This window comes from Oratosquilla oratoria, chromosome 12, assembly GCF_046742065.1.
Source record: "Oratosquilla oratoria isolate Oo_2021 chromosome 12, ASM4674206v1, whole genome shotgun sequence".
NCBI lineage: Eukaryota > Metazoa > Arthropoda > Malacostraca > Stomatopoda > Squillidae > Oratosquilla > Oratosquilla oratoria.
In genome coordinates, this window is record NC_134788.1 from 63,379,259 (window position 1) to 63,403,431 (window position 24,173).

The 24,173-nt window shown below is 39.0% G+C and overlaps 4 protein-coding genes across 4 annotated transcripts in view; 3 read left to right on the top strand and 1 right to left on the bottom strand.

Annotated features, from left to right (window-relative positions):
- Window positions 1-24,173, bottom strand: part of LOC143031926 (uncharacterized) — a 493,007-nt gene that overhangs the window by 132,904 nt on the left and 335,930 nt on the right. The gene's annotated exons all lie outside the window — the stretch shown is intronic.
- The window catches only part of LOC143031923 (uncharacterized), a 142,575-nt gene that overhangs the window by 93,436 nt on the left and 24,966 nt on the right, over window positions 1-24,173 (top strand). The gene's annotated exons all lie outside the window — the stretch shown is intronic.
- On the top strand, window positions 2,741-24,091 carry LOC143031905 (uncharacterized). Its single transcript, XM_076196272.1, has 2 exons — window positions 2,741-2,848; window positions 19,583-24,091. The coding sequence occupies exon 2, from the start codon at window positions 19,963-19,965 to the stop codon at window positions 21,157-21,159; it is 1,197 nt and encodes a 398-aa protein (XP_076052387.1). The 5' UTR covers window positions 2,741-2,848; window positions 19,583-19,962; the 3' UTR covers window positions 21,160-24,091.
- LOC143030456 (uncharacterized) lies at window positions 11,705-12,136 on the top strand. The gene has a single exon (XM_076193605.1). The coding sequence runs from the start codon at window positions 11,705-11,707 to the stop codon at window positions 12,134-12,136; it is 432 nt and encodes a 143-aa protein (XP_076049720.1).

Consider the following 24,173-nt stretch of genomic DNA (forward strand, 5'->3'; position numbering starts at 1 on the left):
TAGACGATGAAATTGAGTCCTACGATGATCTAAGTCAGGTAATGGACCAAGAAAAAAGTAAGTAATAGGCGGCTTTAATGCTAAAGTGAGGAAGATGGGAGACAAGTCGTGCATCGGGAAGTTTGGAATTGATGAAAGAAATGACAGAGGCGAGATGTTAGTAGATTTGCAAAAAACTACAACATGAGGGTAATGAACACTTTCTTCCAAAAGTGTGTAGGTCGCACATGGACCTGGAGAAGTCCAAATGGAACAACAAAGAATGAAGTAGACTTCATATTAGGAGATGAGAGCAAGAGCGTTAGCAATGTTACGGTCATAAATAAAGTCAACATAGATAGCGACCATAAAATGGTAGGTTGCACAGCTAAATTCAACTTCAGAGCCGAGAGAAATAAACTAGATTTAAGAAAGAAAATCAGCCTTGCAAAGGTTAAGGATAAGAAGAGGAAATTTCAAATAGAAATTAATAATAGATTCGAAGCGCTAAGATCCAACGAGGACATCGTTGAAGATATGAATTTAAATTTAGTGAATATCATTATGGAATCGGCAGAAAACGTAATAACTAAAGAAAGTATTGAAGAAAACAAATACTAAAGCTACAAATGGCCTAATTGAAAGAAGAAGGACCACGCAGATTAAAAGTAGGAAAGACGAAATAGAAAGAGGAGAACTAAACAAGCTTATCAAGAAAAAGGCAGAGATCAGAGAAAAGAAAGAAAAACAGGGATGAAACAGAGGAAATTATTCGGAAAGGTAAGAGTATTAAAGGGACCGAGCGCAGACATGTTTTAAGAAGACAGCAAATGATTGATATGTTTGAAAGATAGAAATGGAGAAATCATTAACTGTAGAGACAGAATGGTAAAAAGAGTGAAGGATTTTATGACGAGCTTTACTCGTCGAAGACCGTAGTTGAGTCAGTAAGTCCATCTGCAGACGTTAGTAGTGTACAAGAGACTGCAAAGGAAGAAGTAGAATTTGCTCTAAAAACTATGAAACGAGGAAAAGCACCTGGGGGAGATGGTATATCGATAGATCTGTTGAAAGACGCAGGGAAAGACGTTTATATTAAGTTAGCTCAGTTGTACACTCAGTGCTTACGCCAAGAAAGCGTTCCTGAATCGTGGTGTAATGCTATAGTGATTTTGCTTCATAAAAGAGGAGACCTGAAGGACATTAGCAACTATCGACCAATTAGCTTACTATCAAATGTATATAAAGTGATCTCTAAGATCCTTACAAAAAGACTAAGCCAAGTTTTAGATGGAAACCAACCGAGATAACAGGCAGGCTTTATAGGAGCGGATATTTGACCTTAGACCATTTGCAGGCGACAAACCAATTAATCGAGAAAACGACAGAATACAATATACCTCTTTGTTTAGCTTTTGTGGATTACGAGAAAGCCTTTGACTCGGTAGAACAAATAGCAGTATTAAACTCGTTACGCAATCAGGGTACAAACGAACAGATCGGAAGGGTTTTTAGAAAATATTTATGCGAAAGGTACAGCTATAATTCGATCACACAAAAATACAGAAAATGTCAAGATCGAGTAAGGAGTACGGCAAGGCGATACCATTTCACCCAAATTATTTACAGCTTGTTTGGAAGAGATTTTCAGAAGGTTGAGTTGGGAAGAGAAAGGTTTGAAGATTAATGGCGAATATTTGAACGACCTAAGATTTGCAGATGACCGTATTCTTATTTCAGAAAAAGCGCAAGACTTGCAAGATATGCTGAGTAATCTGAACAAGGAAAGTCTCAAAGTAGGCTTATAAATGAATCAGAGTAAAACCAAAGTAATGTTTAACACGAAAGTTCAAAGTGAAGAGATTAAAATCGATGGTGAGTCTTGCAGAAGTTGAAGAGCATAATTATTTAGGCCAGATGGTGAAAGTGATGTAAGATCTTGATAATGAAACAAAAAGACGTATTACAATTGGTTGGAAAGTGGTAAGTATGATAAAATCCTGAGAGGCCCTCTACCTTTATGTTTAAAACGTAAAGTTATCAATGCATTCTGACAGCAATAATCAACGGGTGTTGAGACTTGGAAACTAACGAAGGCGATGGAAATCAAACTAAGGACTGCACAGAGGAGAATGGAGAGATCAATGATGGGAATAACGCTGAGAGACCGAAAGAGAGCAAGTTGGGTGAGAGAGCAGACTAGAGTGAAATATATTGTGGAGGCGGTAAAAGAGATAAGTGGAACTGGGCAGGTAAGTTATTGCGAACGACTGATGAGCGATGGAGCAAGTGTATTACTGAGTGGACGCCGCGAAATAGGAAGCGTTTAAGAGGGAGACCAGACAGAAGGTGGAGAGACGATCAGACGTGGCAGAGGATGGCACGGTCGTGTGAATCATGGAATGCTATGGAGGAGGCCTTTGTTCAGCAGTGGACTCGGGATGGCTGTTTGGAATTGATTTATGTGTCCTACATACAGCACTTCAGTTTTGTTATTGTTTGTTTTAGACCATTTCTTTCTAGTGCTGTGATCCGTCTGACCTCCTGCAGTTGCTCTATCGTTCCAGTAATCACAACTGCACCATAAAAATTAAAATAGACATGGAAAATATATATAGAAATAGAAAATCGATATAGAAAATCGAAGTAGAAAATAGAAATATAAAATATAAAACATAGAACAGAAAATAGAAGTAGAAAAATAGAGAAGATATATATAAAAAACGTACACTTGCACCTTTACGTCTTGTTTGTTTACATATGACATCGCAGCCCGTCAAGCATTAAGTTGCACTCCTTCAGCTATCTAAATAGCTTGTTATCGTGGCTGTGTTTTGTACAGGTTAAACAAATGTGTCTTCTTGAATTCGTAAGTGCATTGGTATGGGGGTAAGATAGCTTAGTGCATGCGTAGTATGTTCGCATTTGCAGTATGAGTGGGAAGCGAGCGAAGTGACCTGAATCAGCTGGGGGATTTGAAATGTGAAAAATTTTAGAAGCTATTTGCAAAGGTATATGGAGGAAATGGTCAATAGATTAGATTCGCATCAATGGTAAATTTTTGTGCCCGTACATTGCAATTGTGAAAAACTTTATACACACACACATATGTGGCTCTTCCTGAAAAATAGAATACAAGTATGAAAAAATAAATAAAATAAAGGACAATTTATAGTTTCACCCAACCAAAGATTTTTGTATGTGGCTTATGTGTTTCTGGTGAGATATGTAGTGTATAGATTGATGGTGTACATCATTTCCGTCACAAATGCGTAGTTTTCAAGAAAATATATAGATTTATGCCTATCTTTCCTCTCCAAAGATTTTGGGGGACCTCTAGGAAATCGGGGTTTTTGGGTGGGGAGCATGAAATTGAGTAATGTGCGTTGCAAAACAGGTGTACAATCAACAACACATAAAAGATATATGGAAATACATAAATTACACCTTTGATGGTAGCAGTGGTGAGGGCTCACGTGATCATAGCCATGTTGTTTTTGAGCAGCGTTAACAACGATTCGTAATATTTTTGGCTGTATCAGCTACATTTAGCGAAGCGCATTCCAGCCGCAGAAGAGTTGCTAACCCTAAAATTGGGAATAAATTCATGACGCTTCGAGAGGACTGAGAGTTGCAATTTTGTGTACAGCTAACCTAACCTCAATAATGTAACGTAACCAAGCCTAACAAAACCTAACCTAACCATCTGAAGGGCAAGGTAGATGAAGGAGCGTCACGGCCTGTGTTAAATCCCTATCTTGGATCACCTCTACCATATTTCTTGAAGTTATTTGTTGGGAGCAATCCAGTCTCTTCTTCAAGATGCTTAGCAGCGTGGAAACAGTTACCTTGGTTTTCCTCATAGTATGCCACAAGCCAGTAAGGTGTAGGGGAGTGGTGAGCTTTGAGAGCATGCTCAGCATCATCAAAGAGGTTGGAATAGTAATCATTCTGTCAGCTACATTGTTTGATTGAATGATCTCAGCAATAAGGTTGTCATCCATAAGGGAATTTATTACCTTGTATGGTTTTGGCAGCATTATCAGATGTAAATGTCATGTAGAATTGATTAGAAAGTCACCATTGTATTTGAGAATGATAGGGAGAACTGTTGTGAGAGGCTAGAGACCAGAGTGGATAGCATAGTGAGATAAAGTTGTGTATATATTGATTATCTGAAGGATGCCAGTACAGGACTCGGCAGATGACCTGCAGGGTCTTCCAGCATGAAACAGTGGCAGGGGGAGTACAAGTCAAAGAAAATACCAAGGAAACAGTGATCCAAGTAATCAAAGAGAAAGGCAAGTTGGTCAGGGACACAGTGGATAAAAAAAGATGCATCATAATCTTTGGCATTAAAGAGAAGCATGATGTACCCAGATATCAGAGGGAAAAGGAAGAGAAAGAGATCGCTAAGGAAATTCTGAAAGAATTACAAACAGATGAATTAGGCTGGGATCAGGAAATCGAGGAAATCCATAGAATGGGCAAATACTCTAAAGAAAAACAATACAGGCCACTGAAATTAAAGCCTAGATCTCAACATTTGCAGAGGAAATACTATCCATAACAACAAAATTAGTTAATAGTGAACATTACAAAAATATATGGATAAAAAAGAAATGAGTGAGAACGAAAAAGAGAAAGAAAAGGAACTTAGGAACGAAGCAAATGAGAAGAATGAAAAAAAGAACTGAAATTGAAAAAAAAAAGTATTTTGGAGAGTGGTGGATCTGAGGCTGAGAAAATGGTATATAAGGAAAATGGAAGCAAAGAAGACAGAAAGACAAGTAGAAAGGAAATTAAAAATAGCTTATACTAATATTGGGGTATTGGCTGCATGTTATTGTGGCAAAGTAGCATGCAGTTGATACTTTAGGGTCTATATGGGGTGCCCCTGCAGACCAGAGCCACACATCATTTTGTCTGTGATAGAGGAAAACTGTACATAGAGAAATGATGACACTTTTATACTACGACTGTCCCTCCGTTATGCTGTCCCCCGACCCCTTGTTACTGTCCTGTACCATTTCTCTGAATATTCATTTCCTTTTCTCGCCTACCTACCCTGTGGTGGGGGCAAAAGAATACTGCCACCAAGTATTTCCACTTGAGTCGTAAAAGGTGACAAAAAAGGGACAGGGGATGGGATTAGGAGTCCTACTACCTGTAGCCCCAAAAGGGGACATTCCTAAAAACGAAAGTAAAGGCATAAGAGCGTCTGGGAGCTATCCAACCAGTACCCTAAGGTTTGGGTCTTTTAATGTGCGTGGATGTGGTACAGATGAGAGTAAAAGGGAATAAATAGGCAGTATGTTTGTGAGAAGAAAGATGGATGTACTGGCTTTGAGTGAAACTAAAATGAAAGGAAAGGGTGACTGTGAGTTTGGGAGTGTAGCTGGGAGGTACTCAGGAATGAAGAGGGGACAAGGGAGAGAAGGGGTGGCTATACTAGTAAGTGAAGAGATAAGTAAGCGGGTAGTGGAGTGGAAGGAGGTTTCATCAAGGTTGATGTGGATGAAGGTGAAGTTGGGAAAGGAGATGTGGGTTTTTGTAAGTGCGTATGGACCTGGTAGTGAGAAGAACGTAGAGGAAAGGGAGGCTTTATGGGTAGATATAAATGAGTGCATATAGGGATTAGGGAGAAAGGTCATTGTAGTTGTATTGGGAGACCTAAATGCTAGGTTAGGAAATTAACCAATTGACAGAGTGATTGGGAAGTATGGAGTTCCAGGTAAAAATTGTAGTGGAGATGTGTCTTAAAAGAGAGTGATGATAGCAAATACAGTGTTTTAAGAAGAAAGTCAAGCATAAGTACACATGGGAGAGGGTGGTGGATAGAAGGGTGGCAGATAGAGCGTTAATGAACTATATAGTGGTGACCAGGAGTATGGTAGGAAGAGTTAAGGATGCACATGTTCTAAGGGGAGAGAGTGGGGGAATATCAGATCATTTCCTGGTGGAAGGTAAATTGAGAGTGGAGAAAGAGGAAAAGGGCAGAAGGTAGGGAGGTACTTAGAGTGAACTGCTTAAATGAGGGGAAAAAAAAGAAAATGAGTGTAAGAAGAAGTTGAGAGAGGAGTGGGAGAGAGTAAAGGATAGAGTAGAACTAGGAGTGGAGGAGGAATGGGGATGTTTCAAGGAGGAAGTCATAAGATGTGCAAAGATGGTGTGTGGAACAAGGAGGGCAGGAGGAAATAGAAGGAAGGGTAGTGAGTGGTGGGATGAGGAAGCAAAGAAGGGTGTAGAAGAGAAGAAGCAGGCATTCATAGATTGGCTACAAATAAGGACGAGGGAATTGTATGAGAGGTACAAGGTAAAGAGAAAGGAAGTTAGAAGTTAAGCATAAGATAAAGGAAGCAAAGAGGAGAGCAGATGTGAAATGGGGAAAGAGTATGACAGAAATTTTTGAAAGTAATAAAAAGATGTTTTGGAAGGAAAATAAAAGAGGAAGAGGAGGCGAATCAAGTAGAGAAGAAAAGGTAAAAGGTGCAGATGGAGAGATGATAATGGAAGAGAAGGTAGTGAGAGGAAGGTGGGCCGAGTATTTTAGGGAGTTGCTAAATGTGAAGGAGGATAGGGAGGGAAAGGTAGTTGGCGTGGGAAACGCTATGAAAATGAAAGTGATGAGTGAGGAAAATGGAGGAGAAATAGGGAAGGATGAAGTGGAAGCAGCTGTTAAGATGATGAGAGCAGTTAAGGCACCTGGGTTGGATGGATGCCATGCAGAATGTCTGAAGAAAGGAGGTACAGTTATGGTGGACTGGCTGGTGAGGTTATTTAATGTTTGATTAAGAGAGGGTGGAGTGCCTGTATTGTTCCACTTAACAAAGGAAAGGGGGGACAAGTGTGAGTGTAGTAGTTACAGAGGCATCAGCTTGTTGAGTGTAGTTGGGAAGGCTTATGGGAGGGTCTTGATTGAGAGGATTAGGAGAGGAACAGAAGGAGTAATTGGTGAGGAAAAGTGTGGGTTTAGGACAGGTAGGGGATGTGTAGATCAGATTTTTGTGGTAAGACAGATATGTGAGAAAGCTATAGGAAGAGGTAAGGATGTTTTTTAGGGCTTTTATGGATCTGGAAAAGACTTACGACATGGTAGACAGGAAGGCACTGTGGGAGGTACTGCAGATATATGGGATAGAAGGAAAGCTGTTAAGAGCAGTCAAGAGTTTTTATGAGAGTAGTAGAGCTTGTGTTAGGATTAGAAATGGAGAGAGTGAATGGTTTGAGGTAAAGGTGGGACTTTGTCAGGGATGTGTTATTTTGCCCTGGCTGTTCAATCTTTACATGGGTGGGGTGGTGCGAGAGGTGAATGCAAGGTTAGTTGGTCAGGGGTTGGACATGATTAAAGAAAATGGAGAAAAGTGGGAGGTGAGCCAGCTGTTATTTGCTGACGACACTGTTCTTGTAGCAGGATCAGAGGAGGGATTGAGGAAGTTAGTGACAGAGTTTGAGAAGGTGTGTGAAAGACGGAAGCTGAAGATAAATGTGGGCAAAAGTAAGGTGATGAGATGTACACAGGGAGAGAGTGACAGTAGGCTGGAAGTGAGCTTTAAGCGTCGAGAAACTGGAGGAAGTGGATAGTTTCAGATACTTGGGTGCGAATGTGACAGGAAAGGGAGGAGTGGGGGTGGAGGTAGAATGTAGATTGAGAGAAGCAAGTAAATGCCTTGGTGGATTGAAAAGTGTAATGAGAAATAGACATCTGGGAATGGATGCTAAGAGGAGGTTATATGAAGGAGTGATTGTGCCAACAGCAATGTACGGGACAGAAACATGAAACATGAGATAGGAAGAGAGGAGGAGTTTGAATGTGTTTGAGATGAAATGTCTGAGAAGTATGATAGGGGTTACAAGGCTAGATACAGTGAGAAATGAGGAGGTGAGGAGGAGAACAGGGGTGGAAAGGGAGTTGGGAGATAGGGTTGAGGACACATGGAAAGAATGAGTGAAGAAAGATTAGTAAAAGAAGTGTGGAAGGCAGAGGTGGAAAGAGTGAATATGACGGGGCGTCCTAGGATGAGATGGATGGATGGGGTGAAAGGGGCATTACAAAAGAGAGGAATGTCTGTGGAGGAAGGATGGGAGAGGACAGAAGATAGGTATGAATGGAGAGGGGTTGTGTATAGATGATTCTGGGATGCATGAGGAGGGGTGGGTAGGGGATTGGGGGTGAGGAAGTATATATGAGAAAAAATTTAACGGAGCCTGAAGGAATTTCTCCCCGTCTTCTCCTTTTCTGCATGAGGGGATGGAGAGGGTGGGTTGGCGAATTTATGAAGCGGCCTTGCTGTGGATGTGCTGTGTCTTGCGACACTGCTTCTGATCCAGGGCAGGGGACGGGATGCAGGGATGACCCATCATCCAGGAGGTGCCAAGATAGGAAGGAGGGAGGAGGGTAGAGAGGAATGGAATATATGGGAAATGAAATGGGTGGAAGTGGTTTCTATGCCTTTTTCTTTTTGGCTACCCATTGTGTAAGGGGAGCGTTTAGTATGTGTATGTATGTACTAATATAGATGGAATAATTTCAGGAATGAATGAATTAAACAATTACCTGGCCTTATAAAAACCAGACATAATGGGAATAGTGGAAACTAAATTAAAGTATACTCTACCTCCCCACACTGTGGGACAAGGGGTATACAACTGCTGGACAAAGAATAGAAAGGATAAACAGGGTGGCAGAGTTTTAATTTTGAAAAAGAAAAAAAAATTAAATGTAACAAAAACAACTGAAAGAAAAAATAATGTAGAATCAATTATGATACAAATTGAAAGCAAACATATGAATAGTAGAAAATCTGTAGTGGTGTATGTGCCCCCCAAAAGACAATCCTGGACAGAAAGTGATCATTCCAAATTATTAGAAGATACAAAATATGAATTATCTAATATACTGAAAGACAGAGGAAATTACAGTAATTATGGGTGACTTTAATTGAAAAGAAATATGTTGGGAAGAAATGAGAGTGAAGGGGCGAAAGGAATTTTGGGGCAATGCCCTGCTTGTCCTGACCATTGAATACAAAATGACCCAGTGGATTAGAGAAAATACTAGATATAGAGGTAGTGAAGAACCCTCAAAATTAGACTTAATACTTATGACAGAGCCTGAGATTGTCGATAAAATTTATTTCAAAACTCCAATAGGCAAGAGTTACCATGCACTGATAGAATTGGAATTGAAAGAACAAATGGATCAAAGCAAAAATGATAAACATAGAATAGGAAGACTAATGTACAACAAAACAAATTTTGAGAAACTCAAAATATTCTTTCGTAATGCAAACTGGGAGAAATTCCTAAACGAAGAAACAGGGATGGGAGAAATGGAATATACTAAAAGAAATTTACAATGAGGAAGTAAATAAATATGTACCACAACAAAAAATGGAAAGAACATACATAAAAAGCTGGTACAACAAAAGGTGTAGTGAGGCTAAGGATAAAAGAGACAAAGCTTGGAAGAAATGGAAAAGAGACAAGAAAACAAGCGAATGGCAAATGTACATCAAATTAAGAAACAAGTATGTAAAAATATGCAAAGATGAAAAGAGAGAGAAAAAAAAAGAAAAGAAAAATGCAAGGAAGAACCCAAACTATTCTGCGGGTATGTAAATGGCAAACTGAAGAACAAATAAGAAATAGAAAAGCTGTGCCAAGGTAAACATGAATATACAGAAGAACTGGAAATGGCTGAAATTATGAACAACCATTTCAAATCAGTATTCACAATAGAAAACTCACCTAACTGTGAGGAAATAAGAGAGAGAGAGATCCCCCTCAATGAAAGAAATAATTGTAACACGAAAGGAAATTAGCGACCAAATCAAAACCCATGACTTCAGAAAATCACATGGTCCTGAGGGAATTGCAAATTGGATACTTAAAGAATGCATGGAAGAATTAACAGACAAAATATACAATATAATTAAATTCTCACATAAAGAAGGAAAAGTGCCACAGGACTGGAAGAAGGCAAACATTGTACCAATTTATAAGGGAGGAAACAAGGAAGACCCATTCAATTACAGGCTGGTCTCCCTGACAAGCACAATAGCAAAAATTTGCGAAAAGGTTGTCAGAATAGATGGGTTAAACATTTGGAAGAAAAACTATACTGAATCCAAATCAATTTGGATTCTGACAAGGAAGATCATGTACAACAAACTTGATGTGCTTCTACTCAAGATTGATAGATGTAATACAAGAGAGATGGTTGGGAAGACTGTGCCTTTCTGGACCTACAAAAGGCATTTGATAAGGTACCACACAATGAACTAATAAGGAAGATAGAATCAATAGGTGGCATCAGAGGAAAATTATTGGAATGGATGAAAGACTTCTTGACTGGGAGGAAAATGAAAGTAGTAATTAGAGACAAATTCTCAAATTGGGAAGAAATGATAAGTTATGTCCCGCAGGGATCAATACTGGCCCCGATCATGGACAAAGGAGTAGAGTGGTATATGAATTTCTTTGCAGATGATGCAAAAATACTAAAGAAAGTAAAAACGGAGGAGGATTGCAACTCATTACAAGACTTGGACAAGATCTGGAAATGGGCTCAAAAGTGGGAAGTGAAATTCAATATCAAGAAATGTAGTATAATGGAATTTGGAAAAAGTAAAAACAGAATATTGAGAGATTGGTGAAGAAGAGGTCAAAAAAGTAAACTCTGAAAAAGACCTTGTGGTGAATGCGCCTCAGAGGTTGCTTTGGCTTGGGCAGTATCGGCAAGAAATACTCTTTCTAACCACACTGGTTTCTCCCCCAATCAGCTAGCTTTTGGATTCAACCCTGGTCTACCCAATGTTTGTGATAATGACCTTCCAGCATTGGAACCTACTTCAGCGTCAAACTTTGTGAGAACTAACTTGAATGCCCTACATTTAGCAAGACAGGAATACATGAAGTCCCAAGCAGGAGAACATCTAGCCAGGACTTTATGACACAACATACATTCAGACGACCAACTTGATGTCCAAAATGGTGATGAAGTTTTCTACAAAAGGAATGACAGCCCTAGGGGGCATGGCCCTGCCTGGCATTGTGGTAGGCAGAGATGGGAAACAAATTTTAGTGAGGCATGGAGGAGTCTATGTATGTGTTCATGAGTATAGGCTGGCACATCTTCCGCATCAGAGTCCTACAAGTGAAGCTCCCCATGTTCAATCTGAAATTGTGCGAGAGGAATCTGAACCAACACTGAGAGAGTGTCTACAAGATGTAGAATCAGAATTGGAAAGCGGTGGCAAGACGCAAGGTGTTGAATTGGAAAATGATGGCGAGTCAGACATTTGTGAAATGAGTGATAATTCAGGTGGTGAGATTCTTGCTCCAAACTAATCTAGAAGACTTTCACACCAATACGGCAGCATAACACTAGACCAGTGGCAGTATGCATCGCCCTTGACACCCATGACAATAAGCAGACAGCGAGCCTACATAAAGGTGAGTGAATTGTCAGAATCAGAGCGATCGGAGTACAGGGCTATCGTGGGACAATTGAATTGTATTGCCACACATACCCGGCCTGATATAGCATTTGATGTGTACAAACTGAGCATTGCATGTTGCCAGGCTACTGTAGCGGACCTACTACGACTCAACAAGGTGATTAACAGAGTGAAAATGGATAACATAAGGTTGTTCATGCCTAAGATGGAAAAGCTTGAAGACTGACCTTGAGTGCTTTTTGGATGCTTTGTCCACACATTTGATGGACAGTGGGTCACAGGGTGGCTTTGTGATATTTCTACAAGATGGCAATGAGAAGAGATGTCCCATTTTCTGGCAGACAAGAAAAATTAGAAGAGTCGTTAAGCCCACGCTCTCAGCTGAGGCCATGGCACTTCTGGAGTGTGCTGAGTCTTCAGTATATTTGGCGAGGATCCCTTCTAATATTTCTGGGTGTCCAGCTCTCAAGATTTGTTGTTTTGTCAACAACAAGAGCTTGGTGGATGCTCTTTACTCATGCAGAAGTGTGGACAATAAGAGGTTGAGGACCGACCTTGCTGTATTGCGGGATATGCTGGAACAAGGAGAAATCGCAGAGGCGACCTGGGTGGAAACATCACAACAACTTGCTGATTGCCTCACTAAGAAGGGGGCGTCAACTGAGCGACTTCGTGCTGCAGTCAGCTGGGATTAGGGTGTTAACAGCATCGATGTGTACATGTATCTTCACATATTTGTATGTGGATCATTTGGGTTCATGGGGAATGTGTATGTACCCATATGGTATATCCCTGCATCATCACTTCATCGTCACATATTCAAGATGAAATACACAAGAAAGAAGACAAGAGGGCAAGTGTTAGTATGTATCATCGCATGTATGAGCTGGGTTGCCGGCTTGTGTGTCGACTGTGATGTCACGAAGTTATGTGTGGCTGCAGGGCGTGGCCAGTGGCCAGTCATTCGTCAGCTAGTGAGTTGAATAGACATAGCAGACATATACATGGATAATACCTCTACAGTTTCCTAGATCAATTTTATTATATTTTGTTCAGACTAATAACACAGGTACACCACTTACCAGTGTATTTATTTACCTAGTTGTATTATACGGGAAGGGGAACTATGCTTGTAGTGACCTCTCTTTGTATCTGACAGCATTAAGTTTGTTCTTAAATTCTTGTATGGTTTTTGCTCACACTTTTTTTTATCCAATTTCATCATTTTTTTTTCAGATCTCTTCTATAACTATCCTTTTTGAGTTTCTTTTCATGTCCTTTTGTTTTTCTTTTATCCCACTTTAATAAGTCTTCTCTGACAAGGACTTCCATGCCTTCCATAATTCACTAAATGGCCAATACATCTCCTCCTTCTCTTCTTTGTTCCAGTGTTGGTTTAGACAGTCTTTGTTCATATGTCAATATTGAAAGTGTTGGTGCCAACTTTGTTGTTGCTCTTTGAGTTCTTTCTAATTTCTTTATATTCTTTTTTTGTGCTGGATGTCCAAAGTGTCACAGTGTACTCCAATCTTGGTCTTATCAGTGTGACTAATATTTCTTTTAACCATTACTTCATCCAAGTAATTAAAAACCACCTTTATTGATCTTAGTAAATTATAGGTATCTGCAACTATTTTGTTTATATGCTTGTATTGGTCTTATCAATGTGACTAATATTTTTTTTACCATGACTTCATCCAAGTAATTAAAAACCACCTTTATTGGTCTTAGTAAATTGTAGGTTTCTCCAACTGTTTTGTTTATATGCTTGTCTGGGGACATGTCTTTGTTAATAACTACTCCTAGGTCCCTTTCTGAACTATCTTTTTTACTTCCTTTGTACCAATTTTTTGATGTCCTGATATTATCACTATTTTTTTTCCAAAATCTATTATACTACATTTCTTGATGTTGAAGTACACTTCACACTCTTGGTTCCATTTTCAGACTTTGTCCAGGTCTCTCTGTAGTGGTTCACAGTCTTTTTCTGTACTTTCTTTCTTTAATAGTTTTGTATCATCTGCAAAGAAGTTCATATAACATTCTACACCTTCACCCATGTCATTTATATATAGCAAACATTATTAGAGCTAATACTGGGCCTTGTGGGACTCCATATCTCATTTCTTCCCATGTCAGGTTTTTATGTCTAAGTGCCACCCTCATTTTTCTCCCATACAAGAAATCTTCCATCCATTTCAAGATCTTTCCTTTAACATCTGTTGTTTCAAGTTTTCTTAATAGCTTTTTGTGTGGTACTTTATCAAATGCCTTTTGTAAATTCAGGAAAGCACGATCTGCCCACCCATCCCTTTCTTGCATTATATTAACCTTGAATAAAAACAAATCAAGTTTGTGGCACATGATCTTCCTTGTCTAAAGCCAGATTATTTTGTATTCAGAATATTGTTTTCTTCCAGATGTTTAGTCCATCTACTTTTGATAACTTTTTCAGGTATTTTAGCTATTGTGCTTGTAAGGGAGACTGATCTATAGTTTGTTGGGTCTTCCTTGTCTCTTTTATATATTGGCACAATATTGATTGGCATTTTTCCAGTCTTATGGTACCTTTCCTTCTTTGAGTGAGCAATCTATTATTTTGTATATTTTGTCTGTTCATCTATACATTCTTTTAGTATCCAATTTGCAATTCTGTCCAGACCGTGTGATTTTCCGACATCAAGGTTTATTATTTGGTCCCTTATTTCTTTCTGTGTCACGATTATTTCTTTCATTGGGAGGGATCTTTCTCCCATTCCTTCATCACAATTGTGTGTATTTTCTTTTGTAAATACAGATTTAAAATGTTTGTTCATAATTTCAGCCATTTCTACATCTATATGTTCCACATTCTCTTGATGCTGTTTCACTATTTCATTTTTCATTTTTTAATTTACCATATACATATCTGTAGAATAATTTAGGTTGATTCTTACATAGATTATTTTTCTTCACTGCATATTTTAATATCTTCACTTCTTAGTTTGATATGTACTTGTCACTTATCCATTTTTTTTTTCCCCCATCTTTTCCAAGCATTGTCTCTTCTATCTTTTGCCTCATTACATGTTCTGTTGTACTAGCATATAATGTACAGCTTTTCCTATGTTTGTTTTGGTACATATTTATCTACTTCATTAAAGAAGTTTTCCCACTTCACTTTTTGAAAGATTTTTCTGAGTTTCTCAAAATCTGTTTTGTTGCACATAAGTCTTCCTTTTCTGTGTTTCCCATTTCTTCCCAAATATCCTCTTTTAGTTTGAACTTGATAAGTATGTGGAAACTTCACAATTGGTGTCTTGTATTCCATTTTATCCACAATTTCAGGCTCTGATGTAAATATTAAATCTAGTCCTGATGGTTCTTCTTTATCTCTATCTCTGGTATTTTCTTTTACCCATTGAATTATTGTGTATTCATTGGCCATGCCCAGTAGTATATTTTCCCAAAGGTCCTCTCCACCTTTCACTGTCATCTCCTAACATATTTCTCTAGAGTTAGTCACCCATAATTATTAAGTTTCCTCCTTTCAATATTTCATTTAATACATTCCTTGTGTTAAAATTTTGGAATGGTTACTTTCTGTCCAGGAATATGTTTTCAGGGGCACATATATCACTACAAAATTTCTACTTGTTATGTCACTGTTTTCAATTTTTATCATAATCAATTCCACATTATTATTTCCTTCTGTTATCTTTTTCACATTTAAGCCTTATTCAGTCAAAAACATGACTCCTCCACCCTGTTTCACATCTCTATTTTCTGTCCAATGATTATATAAACTTTGTCCAACAATAATTTGTGGTAGTGGACCTTGTAATGCCATCTCCACAATTACCATTATATACTGTTTTCTTCTGTCAGATAGTCATTTAATTCAATTTAGTCCTGAAATCATGCCATCTATGTTAGTATACATTATTTTTTATTTTTTCCTTTATCCTCCTTTTTTGTTTCCTTTGATCTTTTTTGAAATAACATTTTCTTACCCTCAGGTCCAGTACTCTTAAAAAAAAAAAATAATAATTTTGGTCTCTTGGTATTCTCTTTTTTTTTCCATTAGCTTCATTTCTTAGTGTCTTTTCCATCTCTTTCCTCATTGCTCATTTCTTTTTTATATCCATATATTCTTGTAATTTAATTTCTGCTATCATTTGAGACCTTATTTTAATTTATAGTGGTCTATTTTTGTCTTTAGGGTATAGTCCTATTCTATGCACTTCCTCCATTTCCTTTTCCATTTCTTGCCCCTCCTCTTGTATCTCTCTCAAAATTTCTTTTGCTATTTCTTTCTCTTTTTTCTCATAAGTATCTAGCTACATTGTGTTTTTTTTCAATACGATAAATTACTATACACTTTTTTTTATCAACTGTGTCTAGCCCAATTTTCTTTCTCTTGAATTACTTTAATGGCTGTTTCTTTTGCATTTTCTTCCACTTGTTTTACAAGTTCTTTAAAAGTTATTTTTTGGTTTGCTTCCACTTTCCATTGATTTTTGGTTTGTTGGAGATCTATCTATGTTATGGTTTCTCCAATTTTCTCAGTCACTGTTTGTATTTGTTCTTTTACTTCTTTTTTTTAAGCCTCATTTTTGTTAGGATCTTCATTTCTTATTCTTTCATTCTCACTTTTGACTGTGTTTAATTCCTCTTTTAGATGATTAAGCTCCCTGTTAGTTTCAGCATTTTGTTTTTTCAACTCATTCACTTCTTTATACATTGTCCTGTATTCAGCTTTCAGATCTATAATTTTATTCATTAGTTCTGTAATCGCCTGATTTAGAATATTTCTATACCTTGTTTCCCCTTCTAAATCTATACCTCTACTTAGTGTTCCACATTTGGAAACCCTGAAAATGTTATATTTTCATACCTTTGATTGCCCTTGGATGTTACCATGTTGCAACTCTTTTTTGGGATGACACCTGATGATGATTCAACCCTGCTTATTTCTAGTGTTATCTTTGTTGGTTCACTATATTTTTGTCTACCTTCATCCTTCTCCATTTGATATTCTAACCACTAAGTGAACTTACTCTAACATATCATTTTGGTCACTTGATAGACAAAACTCCCCTTTCCCAGTATGAATGACACCATGTAGGTGTTTCCTCCAACTTCTACTTTTAGCCGGAGATGTAGAGAGCAATCCTGGGCCCAAAATACACATGCCCAACATGCTCTAAACCCATTACTTCGAGCAGACAGACAAAGGGCTCAGTTCAGTGCAATATGTGCAAAAACTGGGCCCACCTCACTTGCACAACACTTGCTGATACAAACCAATACACAAACACTTGGACATGTTCTACCTGCCCTCCAGTAACCCCACCTCCACCTCCGCAACCACAGCCAGGACTCTTACCCACTCCAAATTTCCCTTTGCCCTTACCCCCGATTGGTACTCCCCTTCCTTTGTCCCCGATCTCTCCTTTCCCCCCCTCTGACCGAGATCCTACACCTCCCCCACTACCACCCCAACCTCAACCCCAAACGGCAACATACAACACATACAAAACACACACACAACATCAACATATTACAACACAACATTAACGGTATTAACATGAAAAACATGAACTTGAACACTTTCTTAAACAACACAACATACACATTGCGATTTTACAAGAAACAAAACTAAGACATTCACACAAAACAACATCATTTCATAATTACACCACCATCAGACAAGACCGGACTGACAGCAATGGCGGTGGACTCATCACCCTGATCCACCACTCCATCTGTTTTGTGGACACAAGTGCCACAACCAAAATTCTAACCACAGACTCAGACTATACACCCTTCATAGACAGTCAGACAAAACTCATAATACATAATCTCAAGCACTCATCTGCCTGTGGCCCTGATAACATAAGCAACATCCACCTAAAACACATTGGACCACAAGGTATACACGCACTCACAAACATTGCAAACTACAGCTATTCACACAATACTATACCCGACATCTGGAAGCATGGTAAAATAATCACCATTCCAAAACCGAACAAAGACCCAACAATCTCAACATCGCACCGCCCAGTCACACTTCTCTGCGCCCCCTCTAAAGTCATTGAACGCCTAATACTTAACCTTGTCACACCATATATTCCCCTTGCTGACTCACAACACGGTTTTAGGCCACTACACTCCACAAACACTCTTCTGACAAACCTCACACAAAGAATTTCAGATGGCATCAATTCAGATAGGCCCCACCACAGAACACTTCTTGCAACATTAGACAATAGTAAAGCTTTTGATGCTATCCCCCGCCACAACCTAACAAATAAAATATATAACACAGACATGCACAATAACACCAAAAGATGGCTGGCTAATTATCTGGCAGGTAGGAATGCTTACGTGTCATATAATGGCCAATCATCGCACATCAGAAACATTAAGAACAGAGTACCACAGGGCTCAGTTCTATCCCCCACACTATTTAATCTATACATGCATGACTTACCCACAACAGACAGCTCAGAAATACAAATCTCTTCCTACACAGACAACATAACAATCACATGCACACATCGTAACACAGACAAAGCTGCAGAAATATTCCAGCCATACCTTGATACACTCAACACATGGTTCACCACAAACAGACTCAAAATAGCTCCAGCCAAATCTACAGCAACACTTCTCACCAACTGGACAAAAGAACACAAATACATACCTCATCTCTACATCAACAACACTCTAATACCACACACAAACACACCGAAAATTCTTGGTGTAACATACGATACATCCATGTCTTTCAAACAACACATCACAAACATAAAAAACAAATGCACACCTAGACTTAATGCACTTAAGTCAATCACTGGAACAACATTTGGACAAAACAAAGAAACTAATACAACAATATACAAACAATGCATATGCTCAGTGATGAATTATGCGAGTCCTGCATGGGCTCCTAATCTCAGTGAGACACACCACAACACCCTTCAAATCATACAAAACAAAGCCCTAAAAGCAATTACAGGCTACACAAATACAACACCTACAGACCATTTACACCATGAAACAAAAGTCCTCAAAGTCAAGGACCACCTTGACATGAGAGGCACACAAACACTTGCCGCAGCCACCACAAACACATCACACCCGCTACACTACACAGCAGAACACCCACACACACCAAGAAACATTAAAACAACACCCAAAGACCTTTATCACGCACAGATACTCTCTTCTCTTCCTCCACAACCACCAAATACCAGCCTCCGGAAACATATTCATAATCGTATCACTCACTGCTCCATTAATACACTGAAAGACAACACACTGCTGCATGCAAGACCCCCTGATATCCACCCTTCTGAATCCCTTCTGTCACCACCCAGCACTTCTAAGCTACCAGATGAGGCTGGATGACCGTGTTGTGAACAGCTGCCCAGGATGTAACACTTCACCCCATACCATACAACACATAATGGAAGACTGCATTATACACAATCATGCACGCAAACAACACAACATACACTCTATAAAGGATTTGTGGGAAAACCCAGTTTCGGCTGTGGCATTCCTTGGGGAGACGGGACTGCTCGGACAGACAGTCTAGGGAACGACAACAACAACAACTCATCGAAAAAGCACTGCACTTCAGAGCTTGTTCTAGACGTCCATTCTAAACTGTGGTTTGTGTGTCTTAAACGATGTGCCTTGCATCACTTATTTGAGTCAGATGAACTGAATAAACCCTCCTTGAGTTGGTTTAGATTCAGGTCTTGTGAGCCCAAACATGGTATGCTATGGAGTTATATTAAGATACGACTGTTGTGGCCAGCTGGGCCATTGCCCACTTCCAAATCTCATGACATGATGAAAAAAGCTAGAGCAAAATTTGAGTCATTGTGGCTGTGGGGAATGAGTATGCATGTAGCTATAGGATGATTTTCACCTCATATCTAATGAAAAAGTAGAATGAGATATATGATAGCTCCATATTTATTAGTGTTTCACCCTATTTTATAATAGTTCATGGCATGTATAAATGGTTGGTTTAGGTACAAATTTGAGTATGAAATAGTTTGTGCGCAAAACTTCCACTATCCTATTAGAATATATTGCTCACTTTCAGAGATTGATGTCAATAATGTAATTACATTTTTCAGGATGAGGGCAAATATGACCACTTCTTTGGAAGAGCTATCTACAGATTCCATACTGGTCATAAGATGAAAAGGACCCAGTATGACATCTGTGGCACAATTGTATCACTAGTCATTTTAGATATCACATGTTGACCCACACTGGAGGGAAGCCTTTCCATTGTGACCTGTAAAGTTGTGCCTTTTCACAAAAGGGTTCTCTTACAAAGCATATGATGAGTCACACAGGAGTGAAGCCTCTCCAATATGATCTGTGTAATGTAGCTTTCTGACTAAAGAATCGCTTCAAAGATTATATGATAACCCACATTGGAGAAGAGCCATTCCAGTGTGACCTGTGAGATAGAGCTTTCACACAAAACTGTCACCTTAAAAATCACTTGATGGCACACACAGAAGAGAAGCCTTTCCAGTATGACTTGTGTGAGTCGGCCTTCTCAAAAAAGGATGCTCTCATAAAGCATGCAAGGAGGCACACAAGAGAGAAGCCTTTTGTGTGTGACCTGTGTGTTTCTGCTTTCTCGGAAAAGGGTTCTCTCACACAGCATATGAGGACCCACACCACAGGAGAGAAGCCTTTCCAGTGTGGCCTGTGTGATTCTGCTTTCTCACGAAAGGGTTCTCTCACACAGCATATGAGGACCCACACAGGAGAGAAGCCTTTCCAATGTGGCCTGTGTGATTCTGCTTTCTCAAAAAAAGGTCATCTTACGAACCATATGAGAACCCACACAGGAGAGAAGCCTTTCCAGTGTGGCCTGTGTGATTCTGCTTTCTCACAAAAGAGTGATCTTACACAGCATATGAAGACCCACACAGGAGAGAAGCCTTTCCAGTGTGACCTGTGTGATTCTGCTTTCTCACAAAAGGGTTCTCTCACACAGCATATGAGGACCCACACAGGAGAGAAGCCTTTCCAGTGTGACCTGTGTGATTCAGCTTTCTCAGAAAAGGGTAATTTCACACGGCATATGAGGACCCACACAGGAGAGAAGCCTTTCCAGTGTGACCTGTGTGATTCTGCTTTCTCAGAAAAGGGTTCTCTCACTAAGCATATGAGGACCCACACAGGAGAGAAGCCTTTCCAGTGTGACCTATGTGAATCTGCTTTCTCAGAAAAGGGTAATCTCACACAGCATATGAAGACCCACACAGGAGAGAAGCCTTTCCAGTGTGGCCTGTGTGATTCTGCTTTCTCAATAAAGGGTTCTCTCACTAAGCATATAATGACCCACACAGATGAGAAGCCTTTCCAGTGTGACCTGTGTCATTCTGCTTTCTCACGAAAGGGTTCTCTCACACAGCATATGAGGACCCACACAGGAGAGAAGCCTTTCCAGTGTGGGTTGTGTGATTCTGCTTTCTCAGAAAAGGGTTCTCTTGCTCGTCACATGAGGACCCACACAGGAGAGAAGCCTTTCCAGTGTGGCCTGTGTGATTCTGCTTTCTCAGAAAAGGGTCATCTCACACGGCATATGAGGACCCACACAGGAGAGAAGCCTTTCCAGTGTGACCTTTGTGGTTCTGCTTTCTCACAAAAGGGTCATCTCACACAGCATATGAGGACCCACACAGAATAGAAGCCTTTCTAGTGTGACCTTTGGGATACTGTTTTCTCACAAAATGGTAATCTAATATATGATGATCCACACAGAAAAGAAGCCTATCCAGTGTGACCTGTGTGGATTTGATTTCTTACACGAGGGTAATCTCAAACCCACACAGGAGAGAAGCCTATTCAGTGTGACCTCTGTGATTCTCCTTTCTCACATAAGGGTCATCTCGTAAAACATATGAGGGCCCATACAGGAGAGAAGCCTCTCCAGTGTGTCCTGTGCAATTCTGCTTTCTCACTAAAGATTAATCTCACAAAGCATATGAGGACCCACACTAGAGAAGCCTTTCTAGTGTGACCTTTGTGATGAAGCTTTCTCATAAAAGAATTACCTCAAATATCATGTGATGATCCATAGGAATGAAACAATTCCTTTATGATGTGTGATTCTGCTTTCTCATGAGAGGGTTATCTCACAAAACATAGGCCCACACGTGAGAGAAGACTTTCCAATGTGATCTGTGTGGTTCTGGTTTCTCACAAAAATTTTCTAGAAAGCACATGAGGACCCACACTGGAGAGAAGCCATTGTGATGCTACCTGTGCGATGCAGCTTTCTCACAAAAGAATCACTTCAAAAAACATATGATCCACACAGGAGAATAGCCTTTCCAGTATGACCTTTGTGAATGCTTGTTTCTTATTAAAGGTTTCTCACACAATATTTGAAGACCCCTGCAGATGGGCGGCCTTTCTAGTGTGAGCTGTGCTATTATGTTTTCTCAGTAAAGGGTTCCCTCATACAGCATATGAGGACCCGCACAGGAGAGAAGTCTTTCCACTGTGACCTGTGCAATTCTACTTTCCCACAAAAGAGTTCTGTGATTCTACTTTTTCAGAAAAGGGTTCTCTTACACAGCATACGAGGACCCACACAAGAGGCAAGTCTTTCCAATGCGACATGTATGATTCTGCTTTCTCATGTAAGGGGAATCTTGCACACAGGAGAGAAGCTTTTCCAATGTGACATGTGCGATTCTGCTTTCACACAAAAGGGTTATCTCAGAAAGTATATGATGACTCACACAGGAGAGAAGCCTATCCAGTGTGACTTTGACAGTACATAATGACCCACAATGGAGAAGAGCCATTCTTGTATGATATAGCTTTCAGAAGAGATCTCTCACAAAACATATGAGGACCCACACAGGAAAGAAGCCTCTCATGTGCAACGTGTGTGGTGCAACTTTCTCACAAAAGGGTTCTCTCGCAATGCATATGAGGACCCACAATGGAGAGAAGCCATTCCTGTGCACTGCAACTTTATCACAAAAGAATCACCTCAAATATCATGTGATCCCCCCACAATTGAAAACTCACAAAATTGGGAACAAGGACAGAGAGACAGGTTCCCCCCAATGAAAGAAACAGTGCAAAAACTATACAAGAATTTAAGATCAAACTGGATGCTGAAAGATACAAAAGCAGGTCACTATAAGCATAGCTCTCTTCCCATAAAAAACAACTAGGTAAATACAGGACAGTAGCCTTTCCACTGTAACAAAAGAGGTCTCAACCATCTCATACTGGAAAGAAGCCATTCCAGTGTGACTTGTGTGATGAAAAATATTCTCTGTAAGATTTGTGTTTGTGCACACATTTCACAATTAGAGTACAAAGGAAAAAAGTGTGTGCATAAGGTTTTGAAAATTAGATTAAAATATTGTAATTAAAGATACTAATCCTGTAATTTCATAACAATGAATTCAAAATAAAAGGAATGTGATTTTGAAAATCTGTCAATGACTTTTGAAATATAAGTGTACAATTTCATAATTTTACACATAGTTTTGAGATCTTTTGTATGTTCAGCAGTTATACATCACCAGTACTAGTTCAATCCAATGAAATAAATCAAGAAGCATGTTATTAGTTTTGTACCCTCAAATTAAAAAGTCTGAATAATTGATACATCTCAATGTGTTTTTTATGTTTCAAATTCCATTTGGAAAAGAAAATCACTGTTATTTCCTGCAGAAACCTACATTTCAAGAATAACAAAAGGAGCAAAGAATATACTGATGAAAAAATGGCTACTACAAGTCATTGGAATAGTAGAGATATCTGGATAATAGAGGAACATTGAAACAATGCCAAAGCAAAAATCATAATAAGATAAAAGGGAGCTGTTGGAAAGATCCATCCCAACTTTGTACTTCAATTGAAAAGTAAGCAACAGGAAACAAGGCAACAACTATGTTCGGTAAATAGTGCACACAGATATGGTTGTAATCTGTAACTATTTTTAAATTTACAAATGTAAAAAAAAATATATACAAATAACAGAATTGCACAGAACTGGTGGATCTTCTTGTCAGATTCAAATGAAGCAAAGGGTGTGAAGGGAAAAAGAACTGCAAGTGAAGAATGGCTGGATGAAATAATGAAAAATGTTCCACCCATTTACAGGGCAGTTTCCCTGAGGATGAGGCAGAAGATTGGTCAATGTGATTTTTCATCTGGTAGTGGACATGTTACTGCCTTTTGTCTTAACTATCATGATTTTCTTGCTGATGCTACAGAAATATTTAGTTTGATGTTCAAGAAAAATTAGATACAGGATTATATAAAATTTAACACAAAAAAATGGTATGAGTTGCTCTTCAGAATGAAGTTCTGAGACTTGGAAAAGTTGATGGATATTGGAGGAGCCTTTCTTGTCTCTAGTGCAGACTGTGAGTGAGGATTTAGTCCAATGAATTGAATAAGAAACAAACTTAGACACTGTTTAGGAGAATGTCATTTGGATAAGTTCATATAAGCTACAAATTATATGGAAATTAAATTAATTTAGATGTGTATAAAGAGTGTGTGAATGCCAAAAACAAAAGAGAGGAGAAATAAGAAGTTAGAAGGTAGAATCGAAATTGAGAATTAGTTCTGGACTTATTCTTATATATACTTGGAGTTATTTTTAAAGTTAGAAAGGTTAAATGTAATTGTACCTTAGTGTTATATATATATATATATATATATATA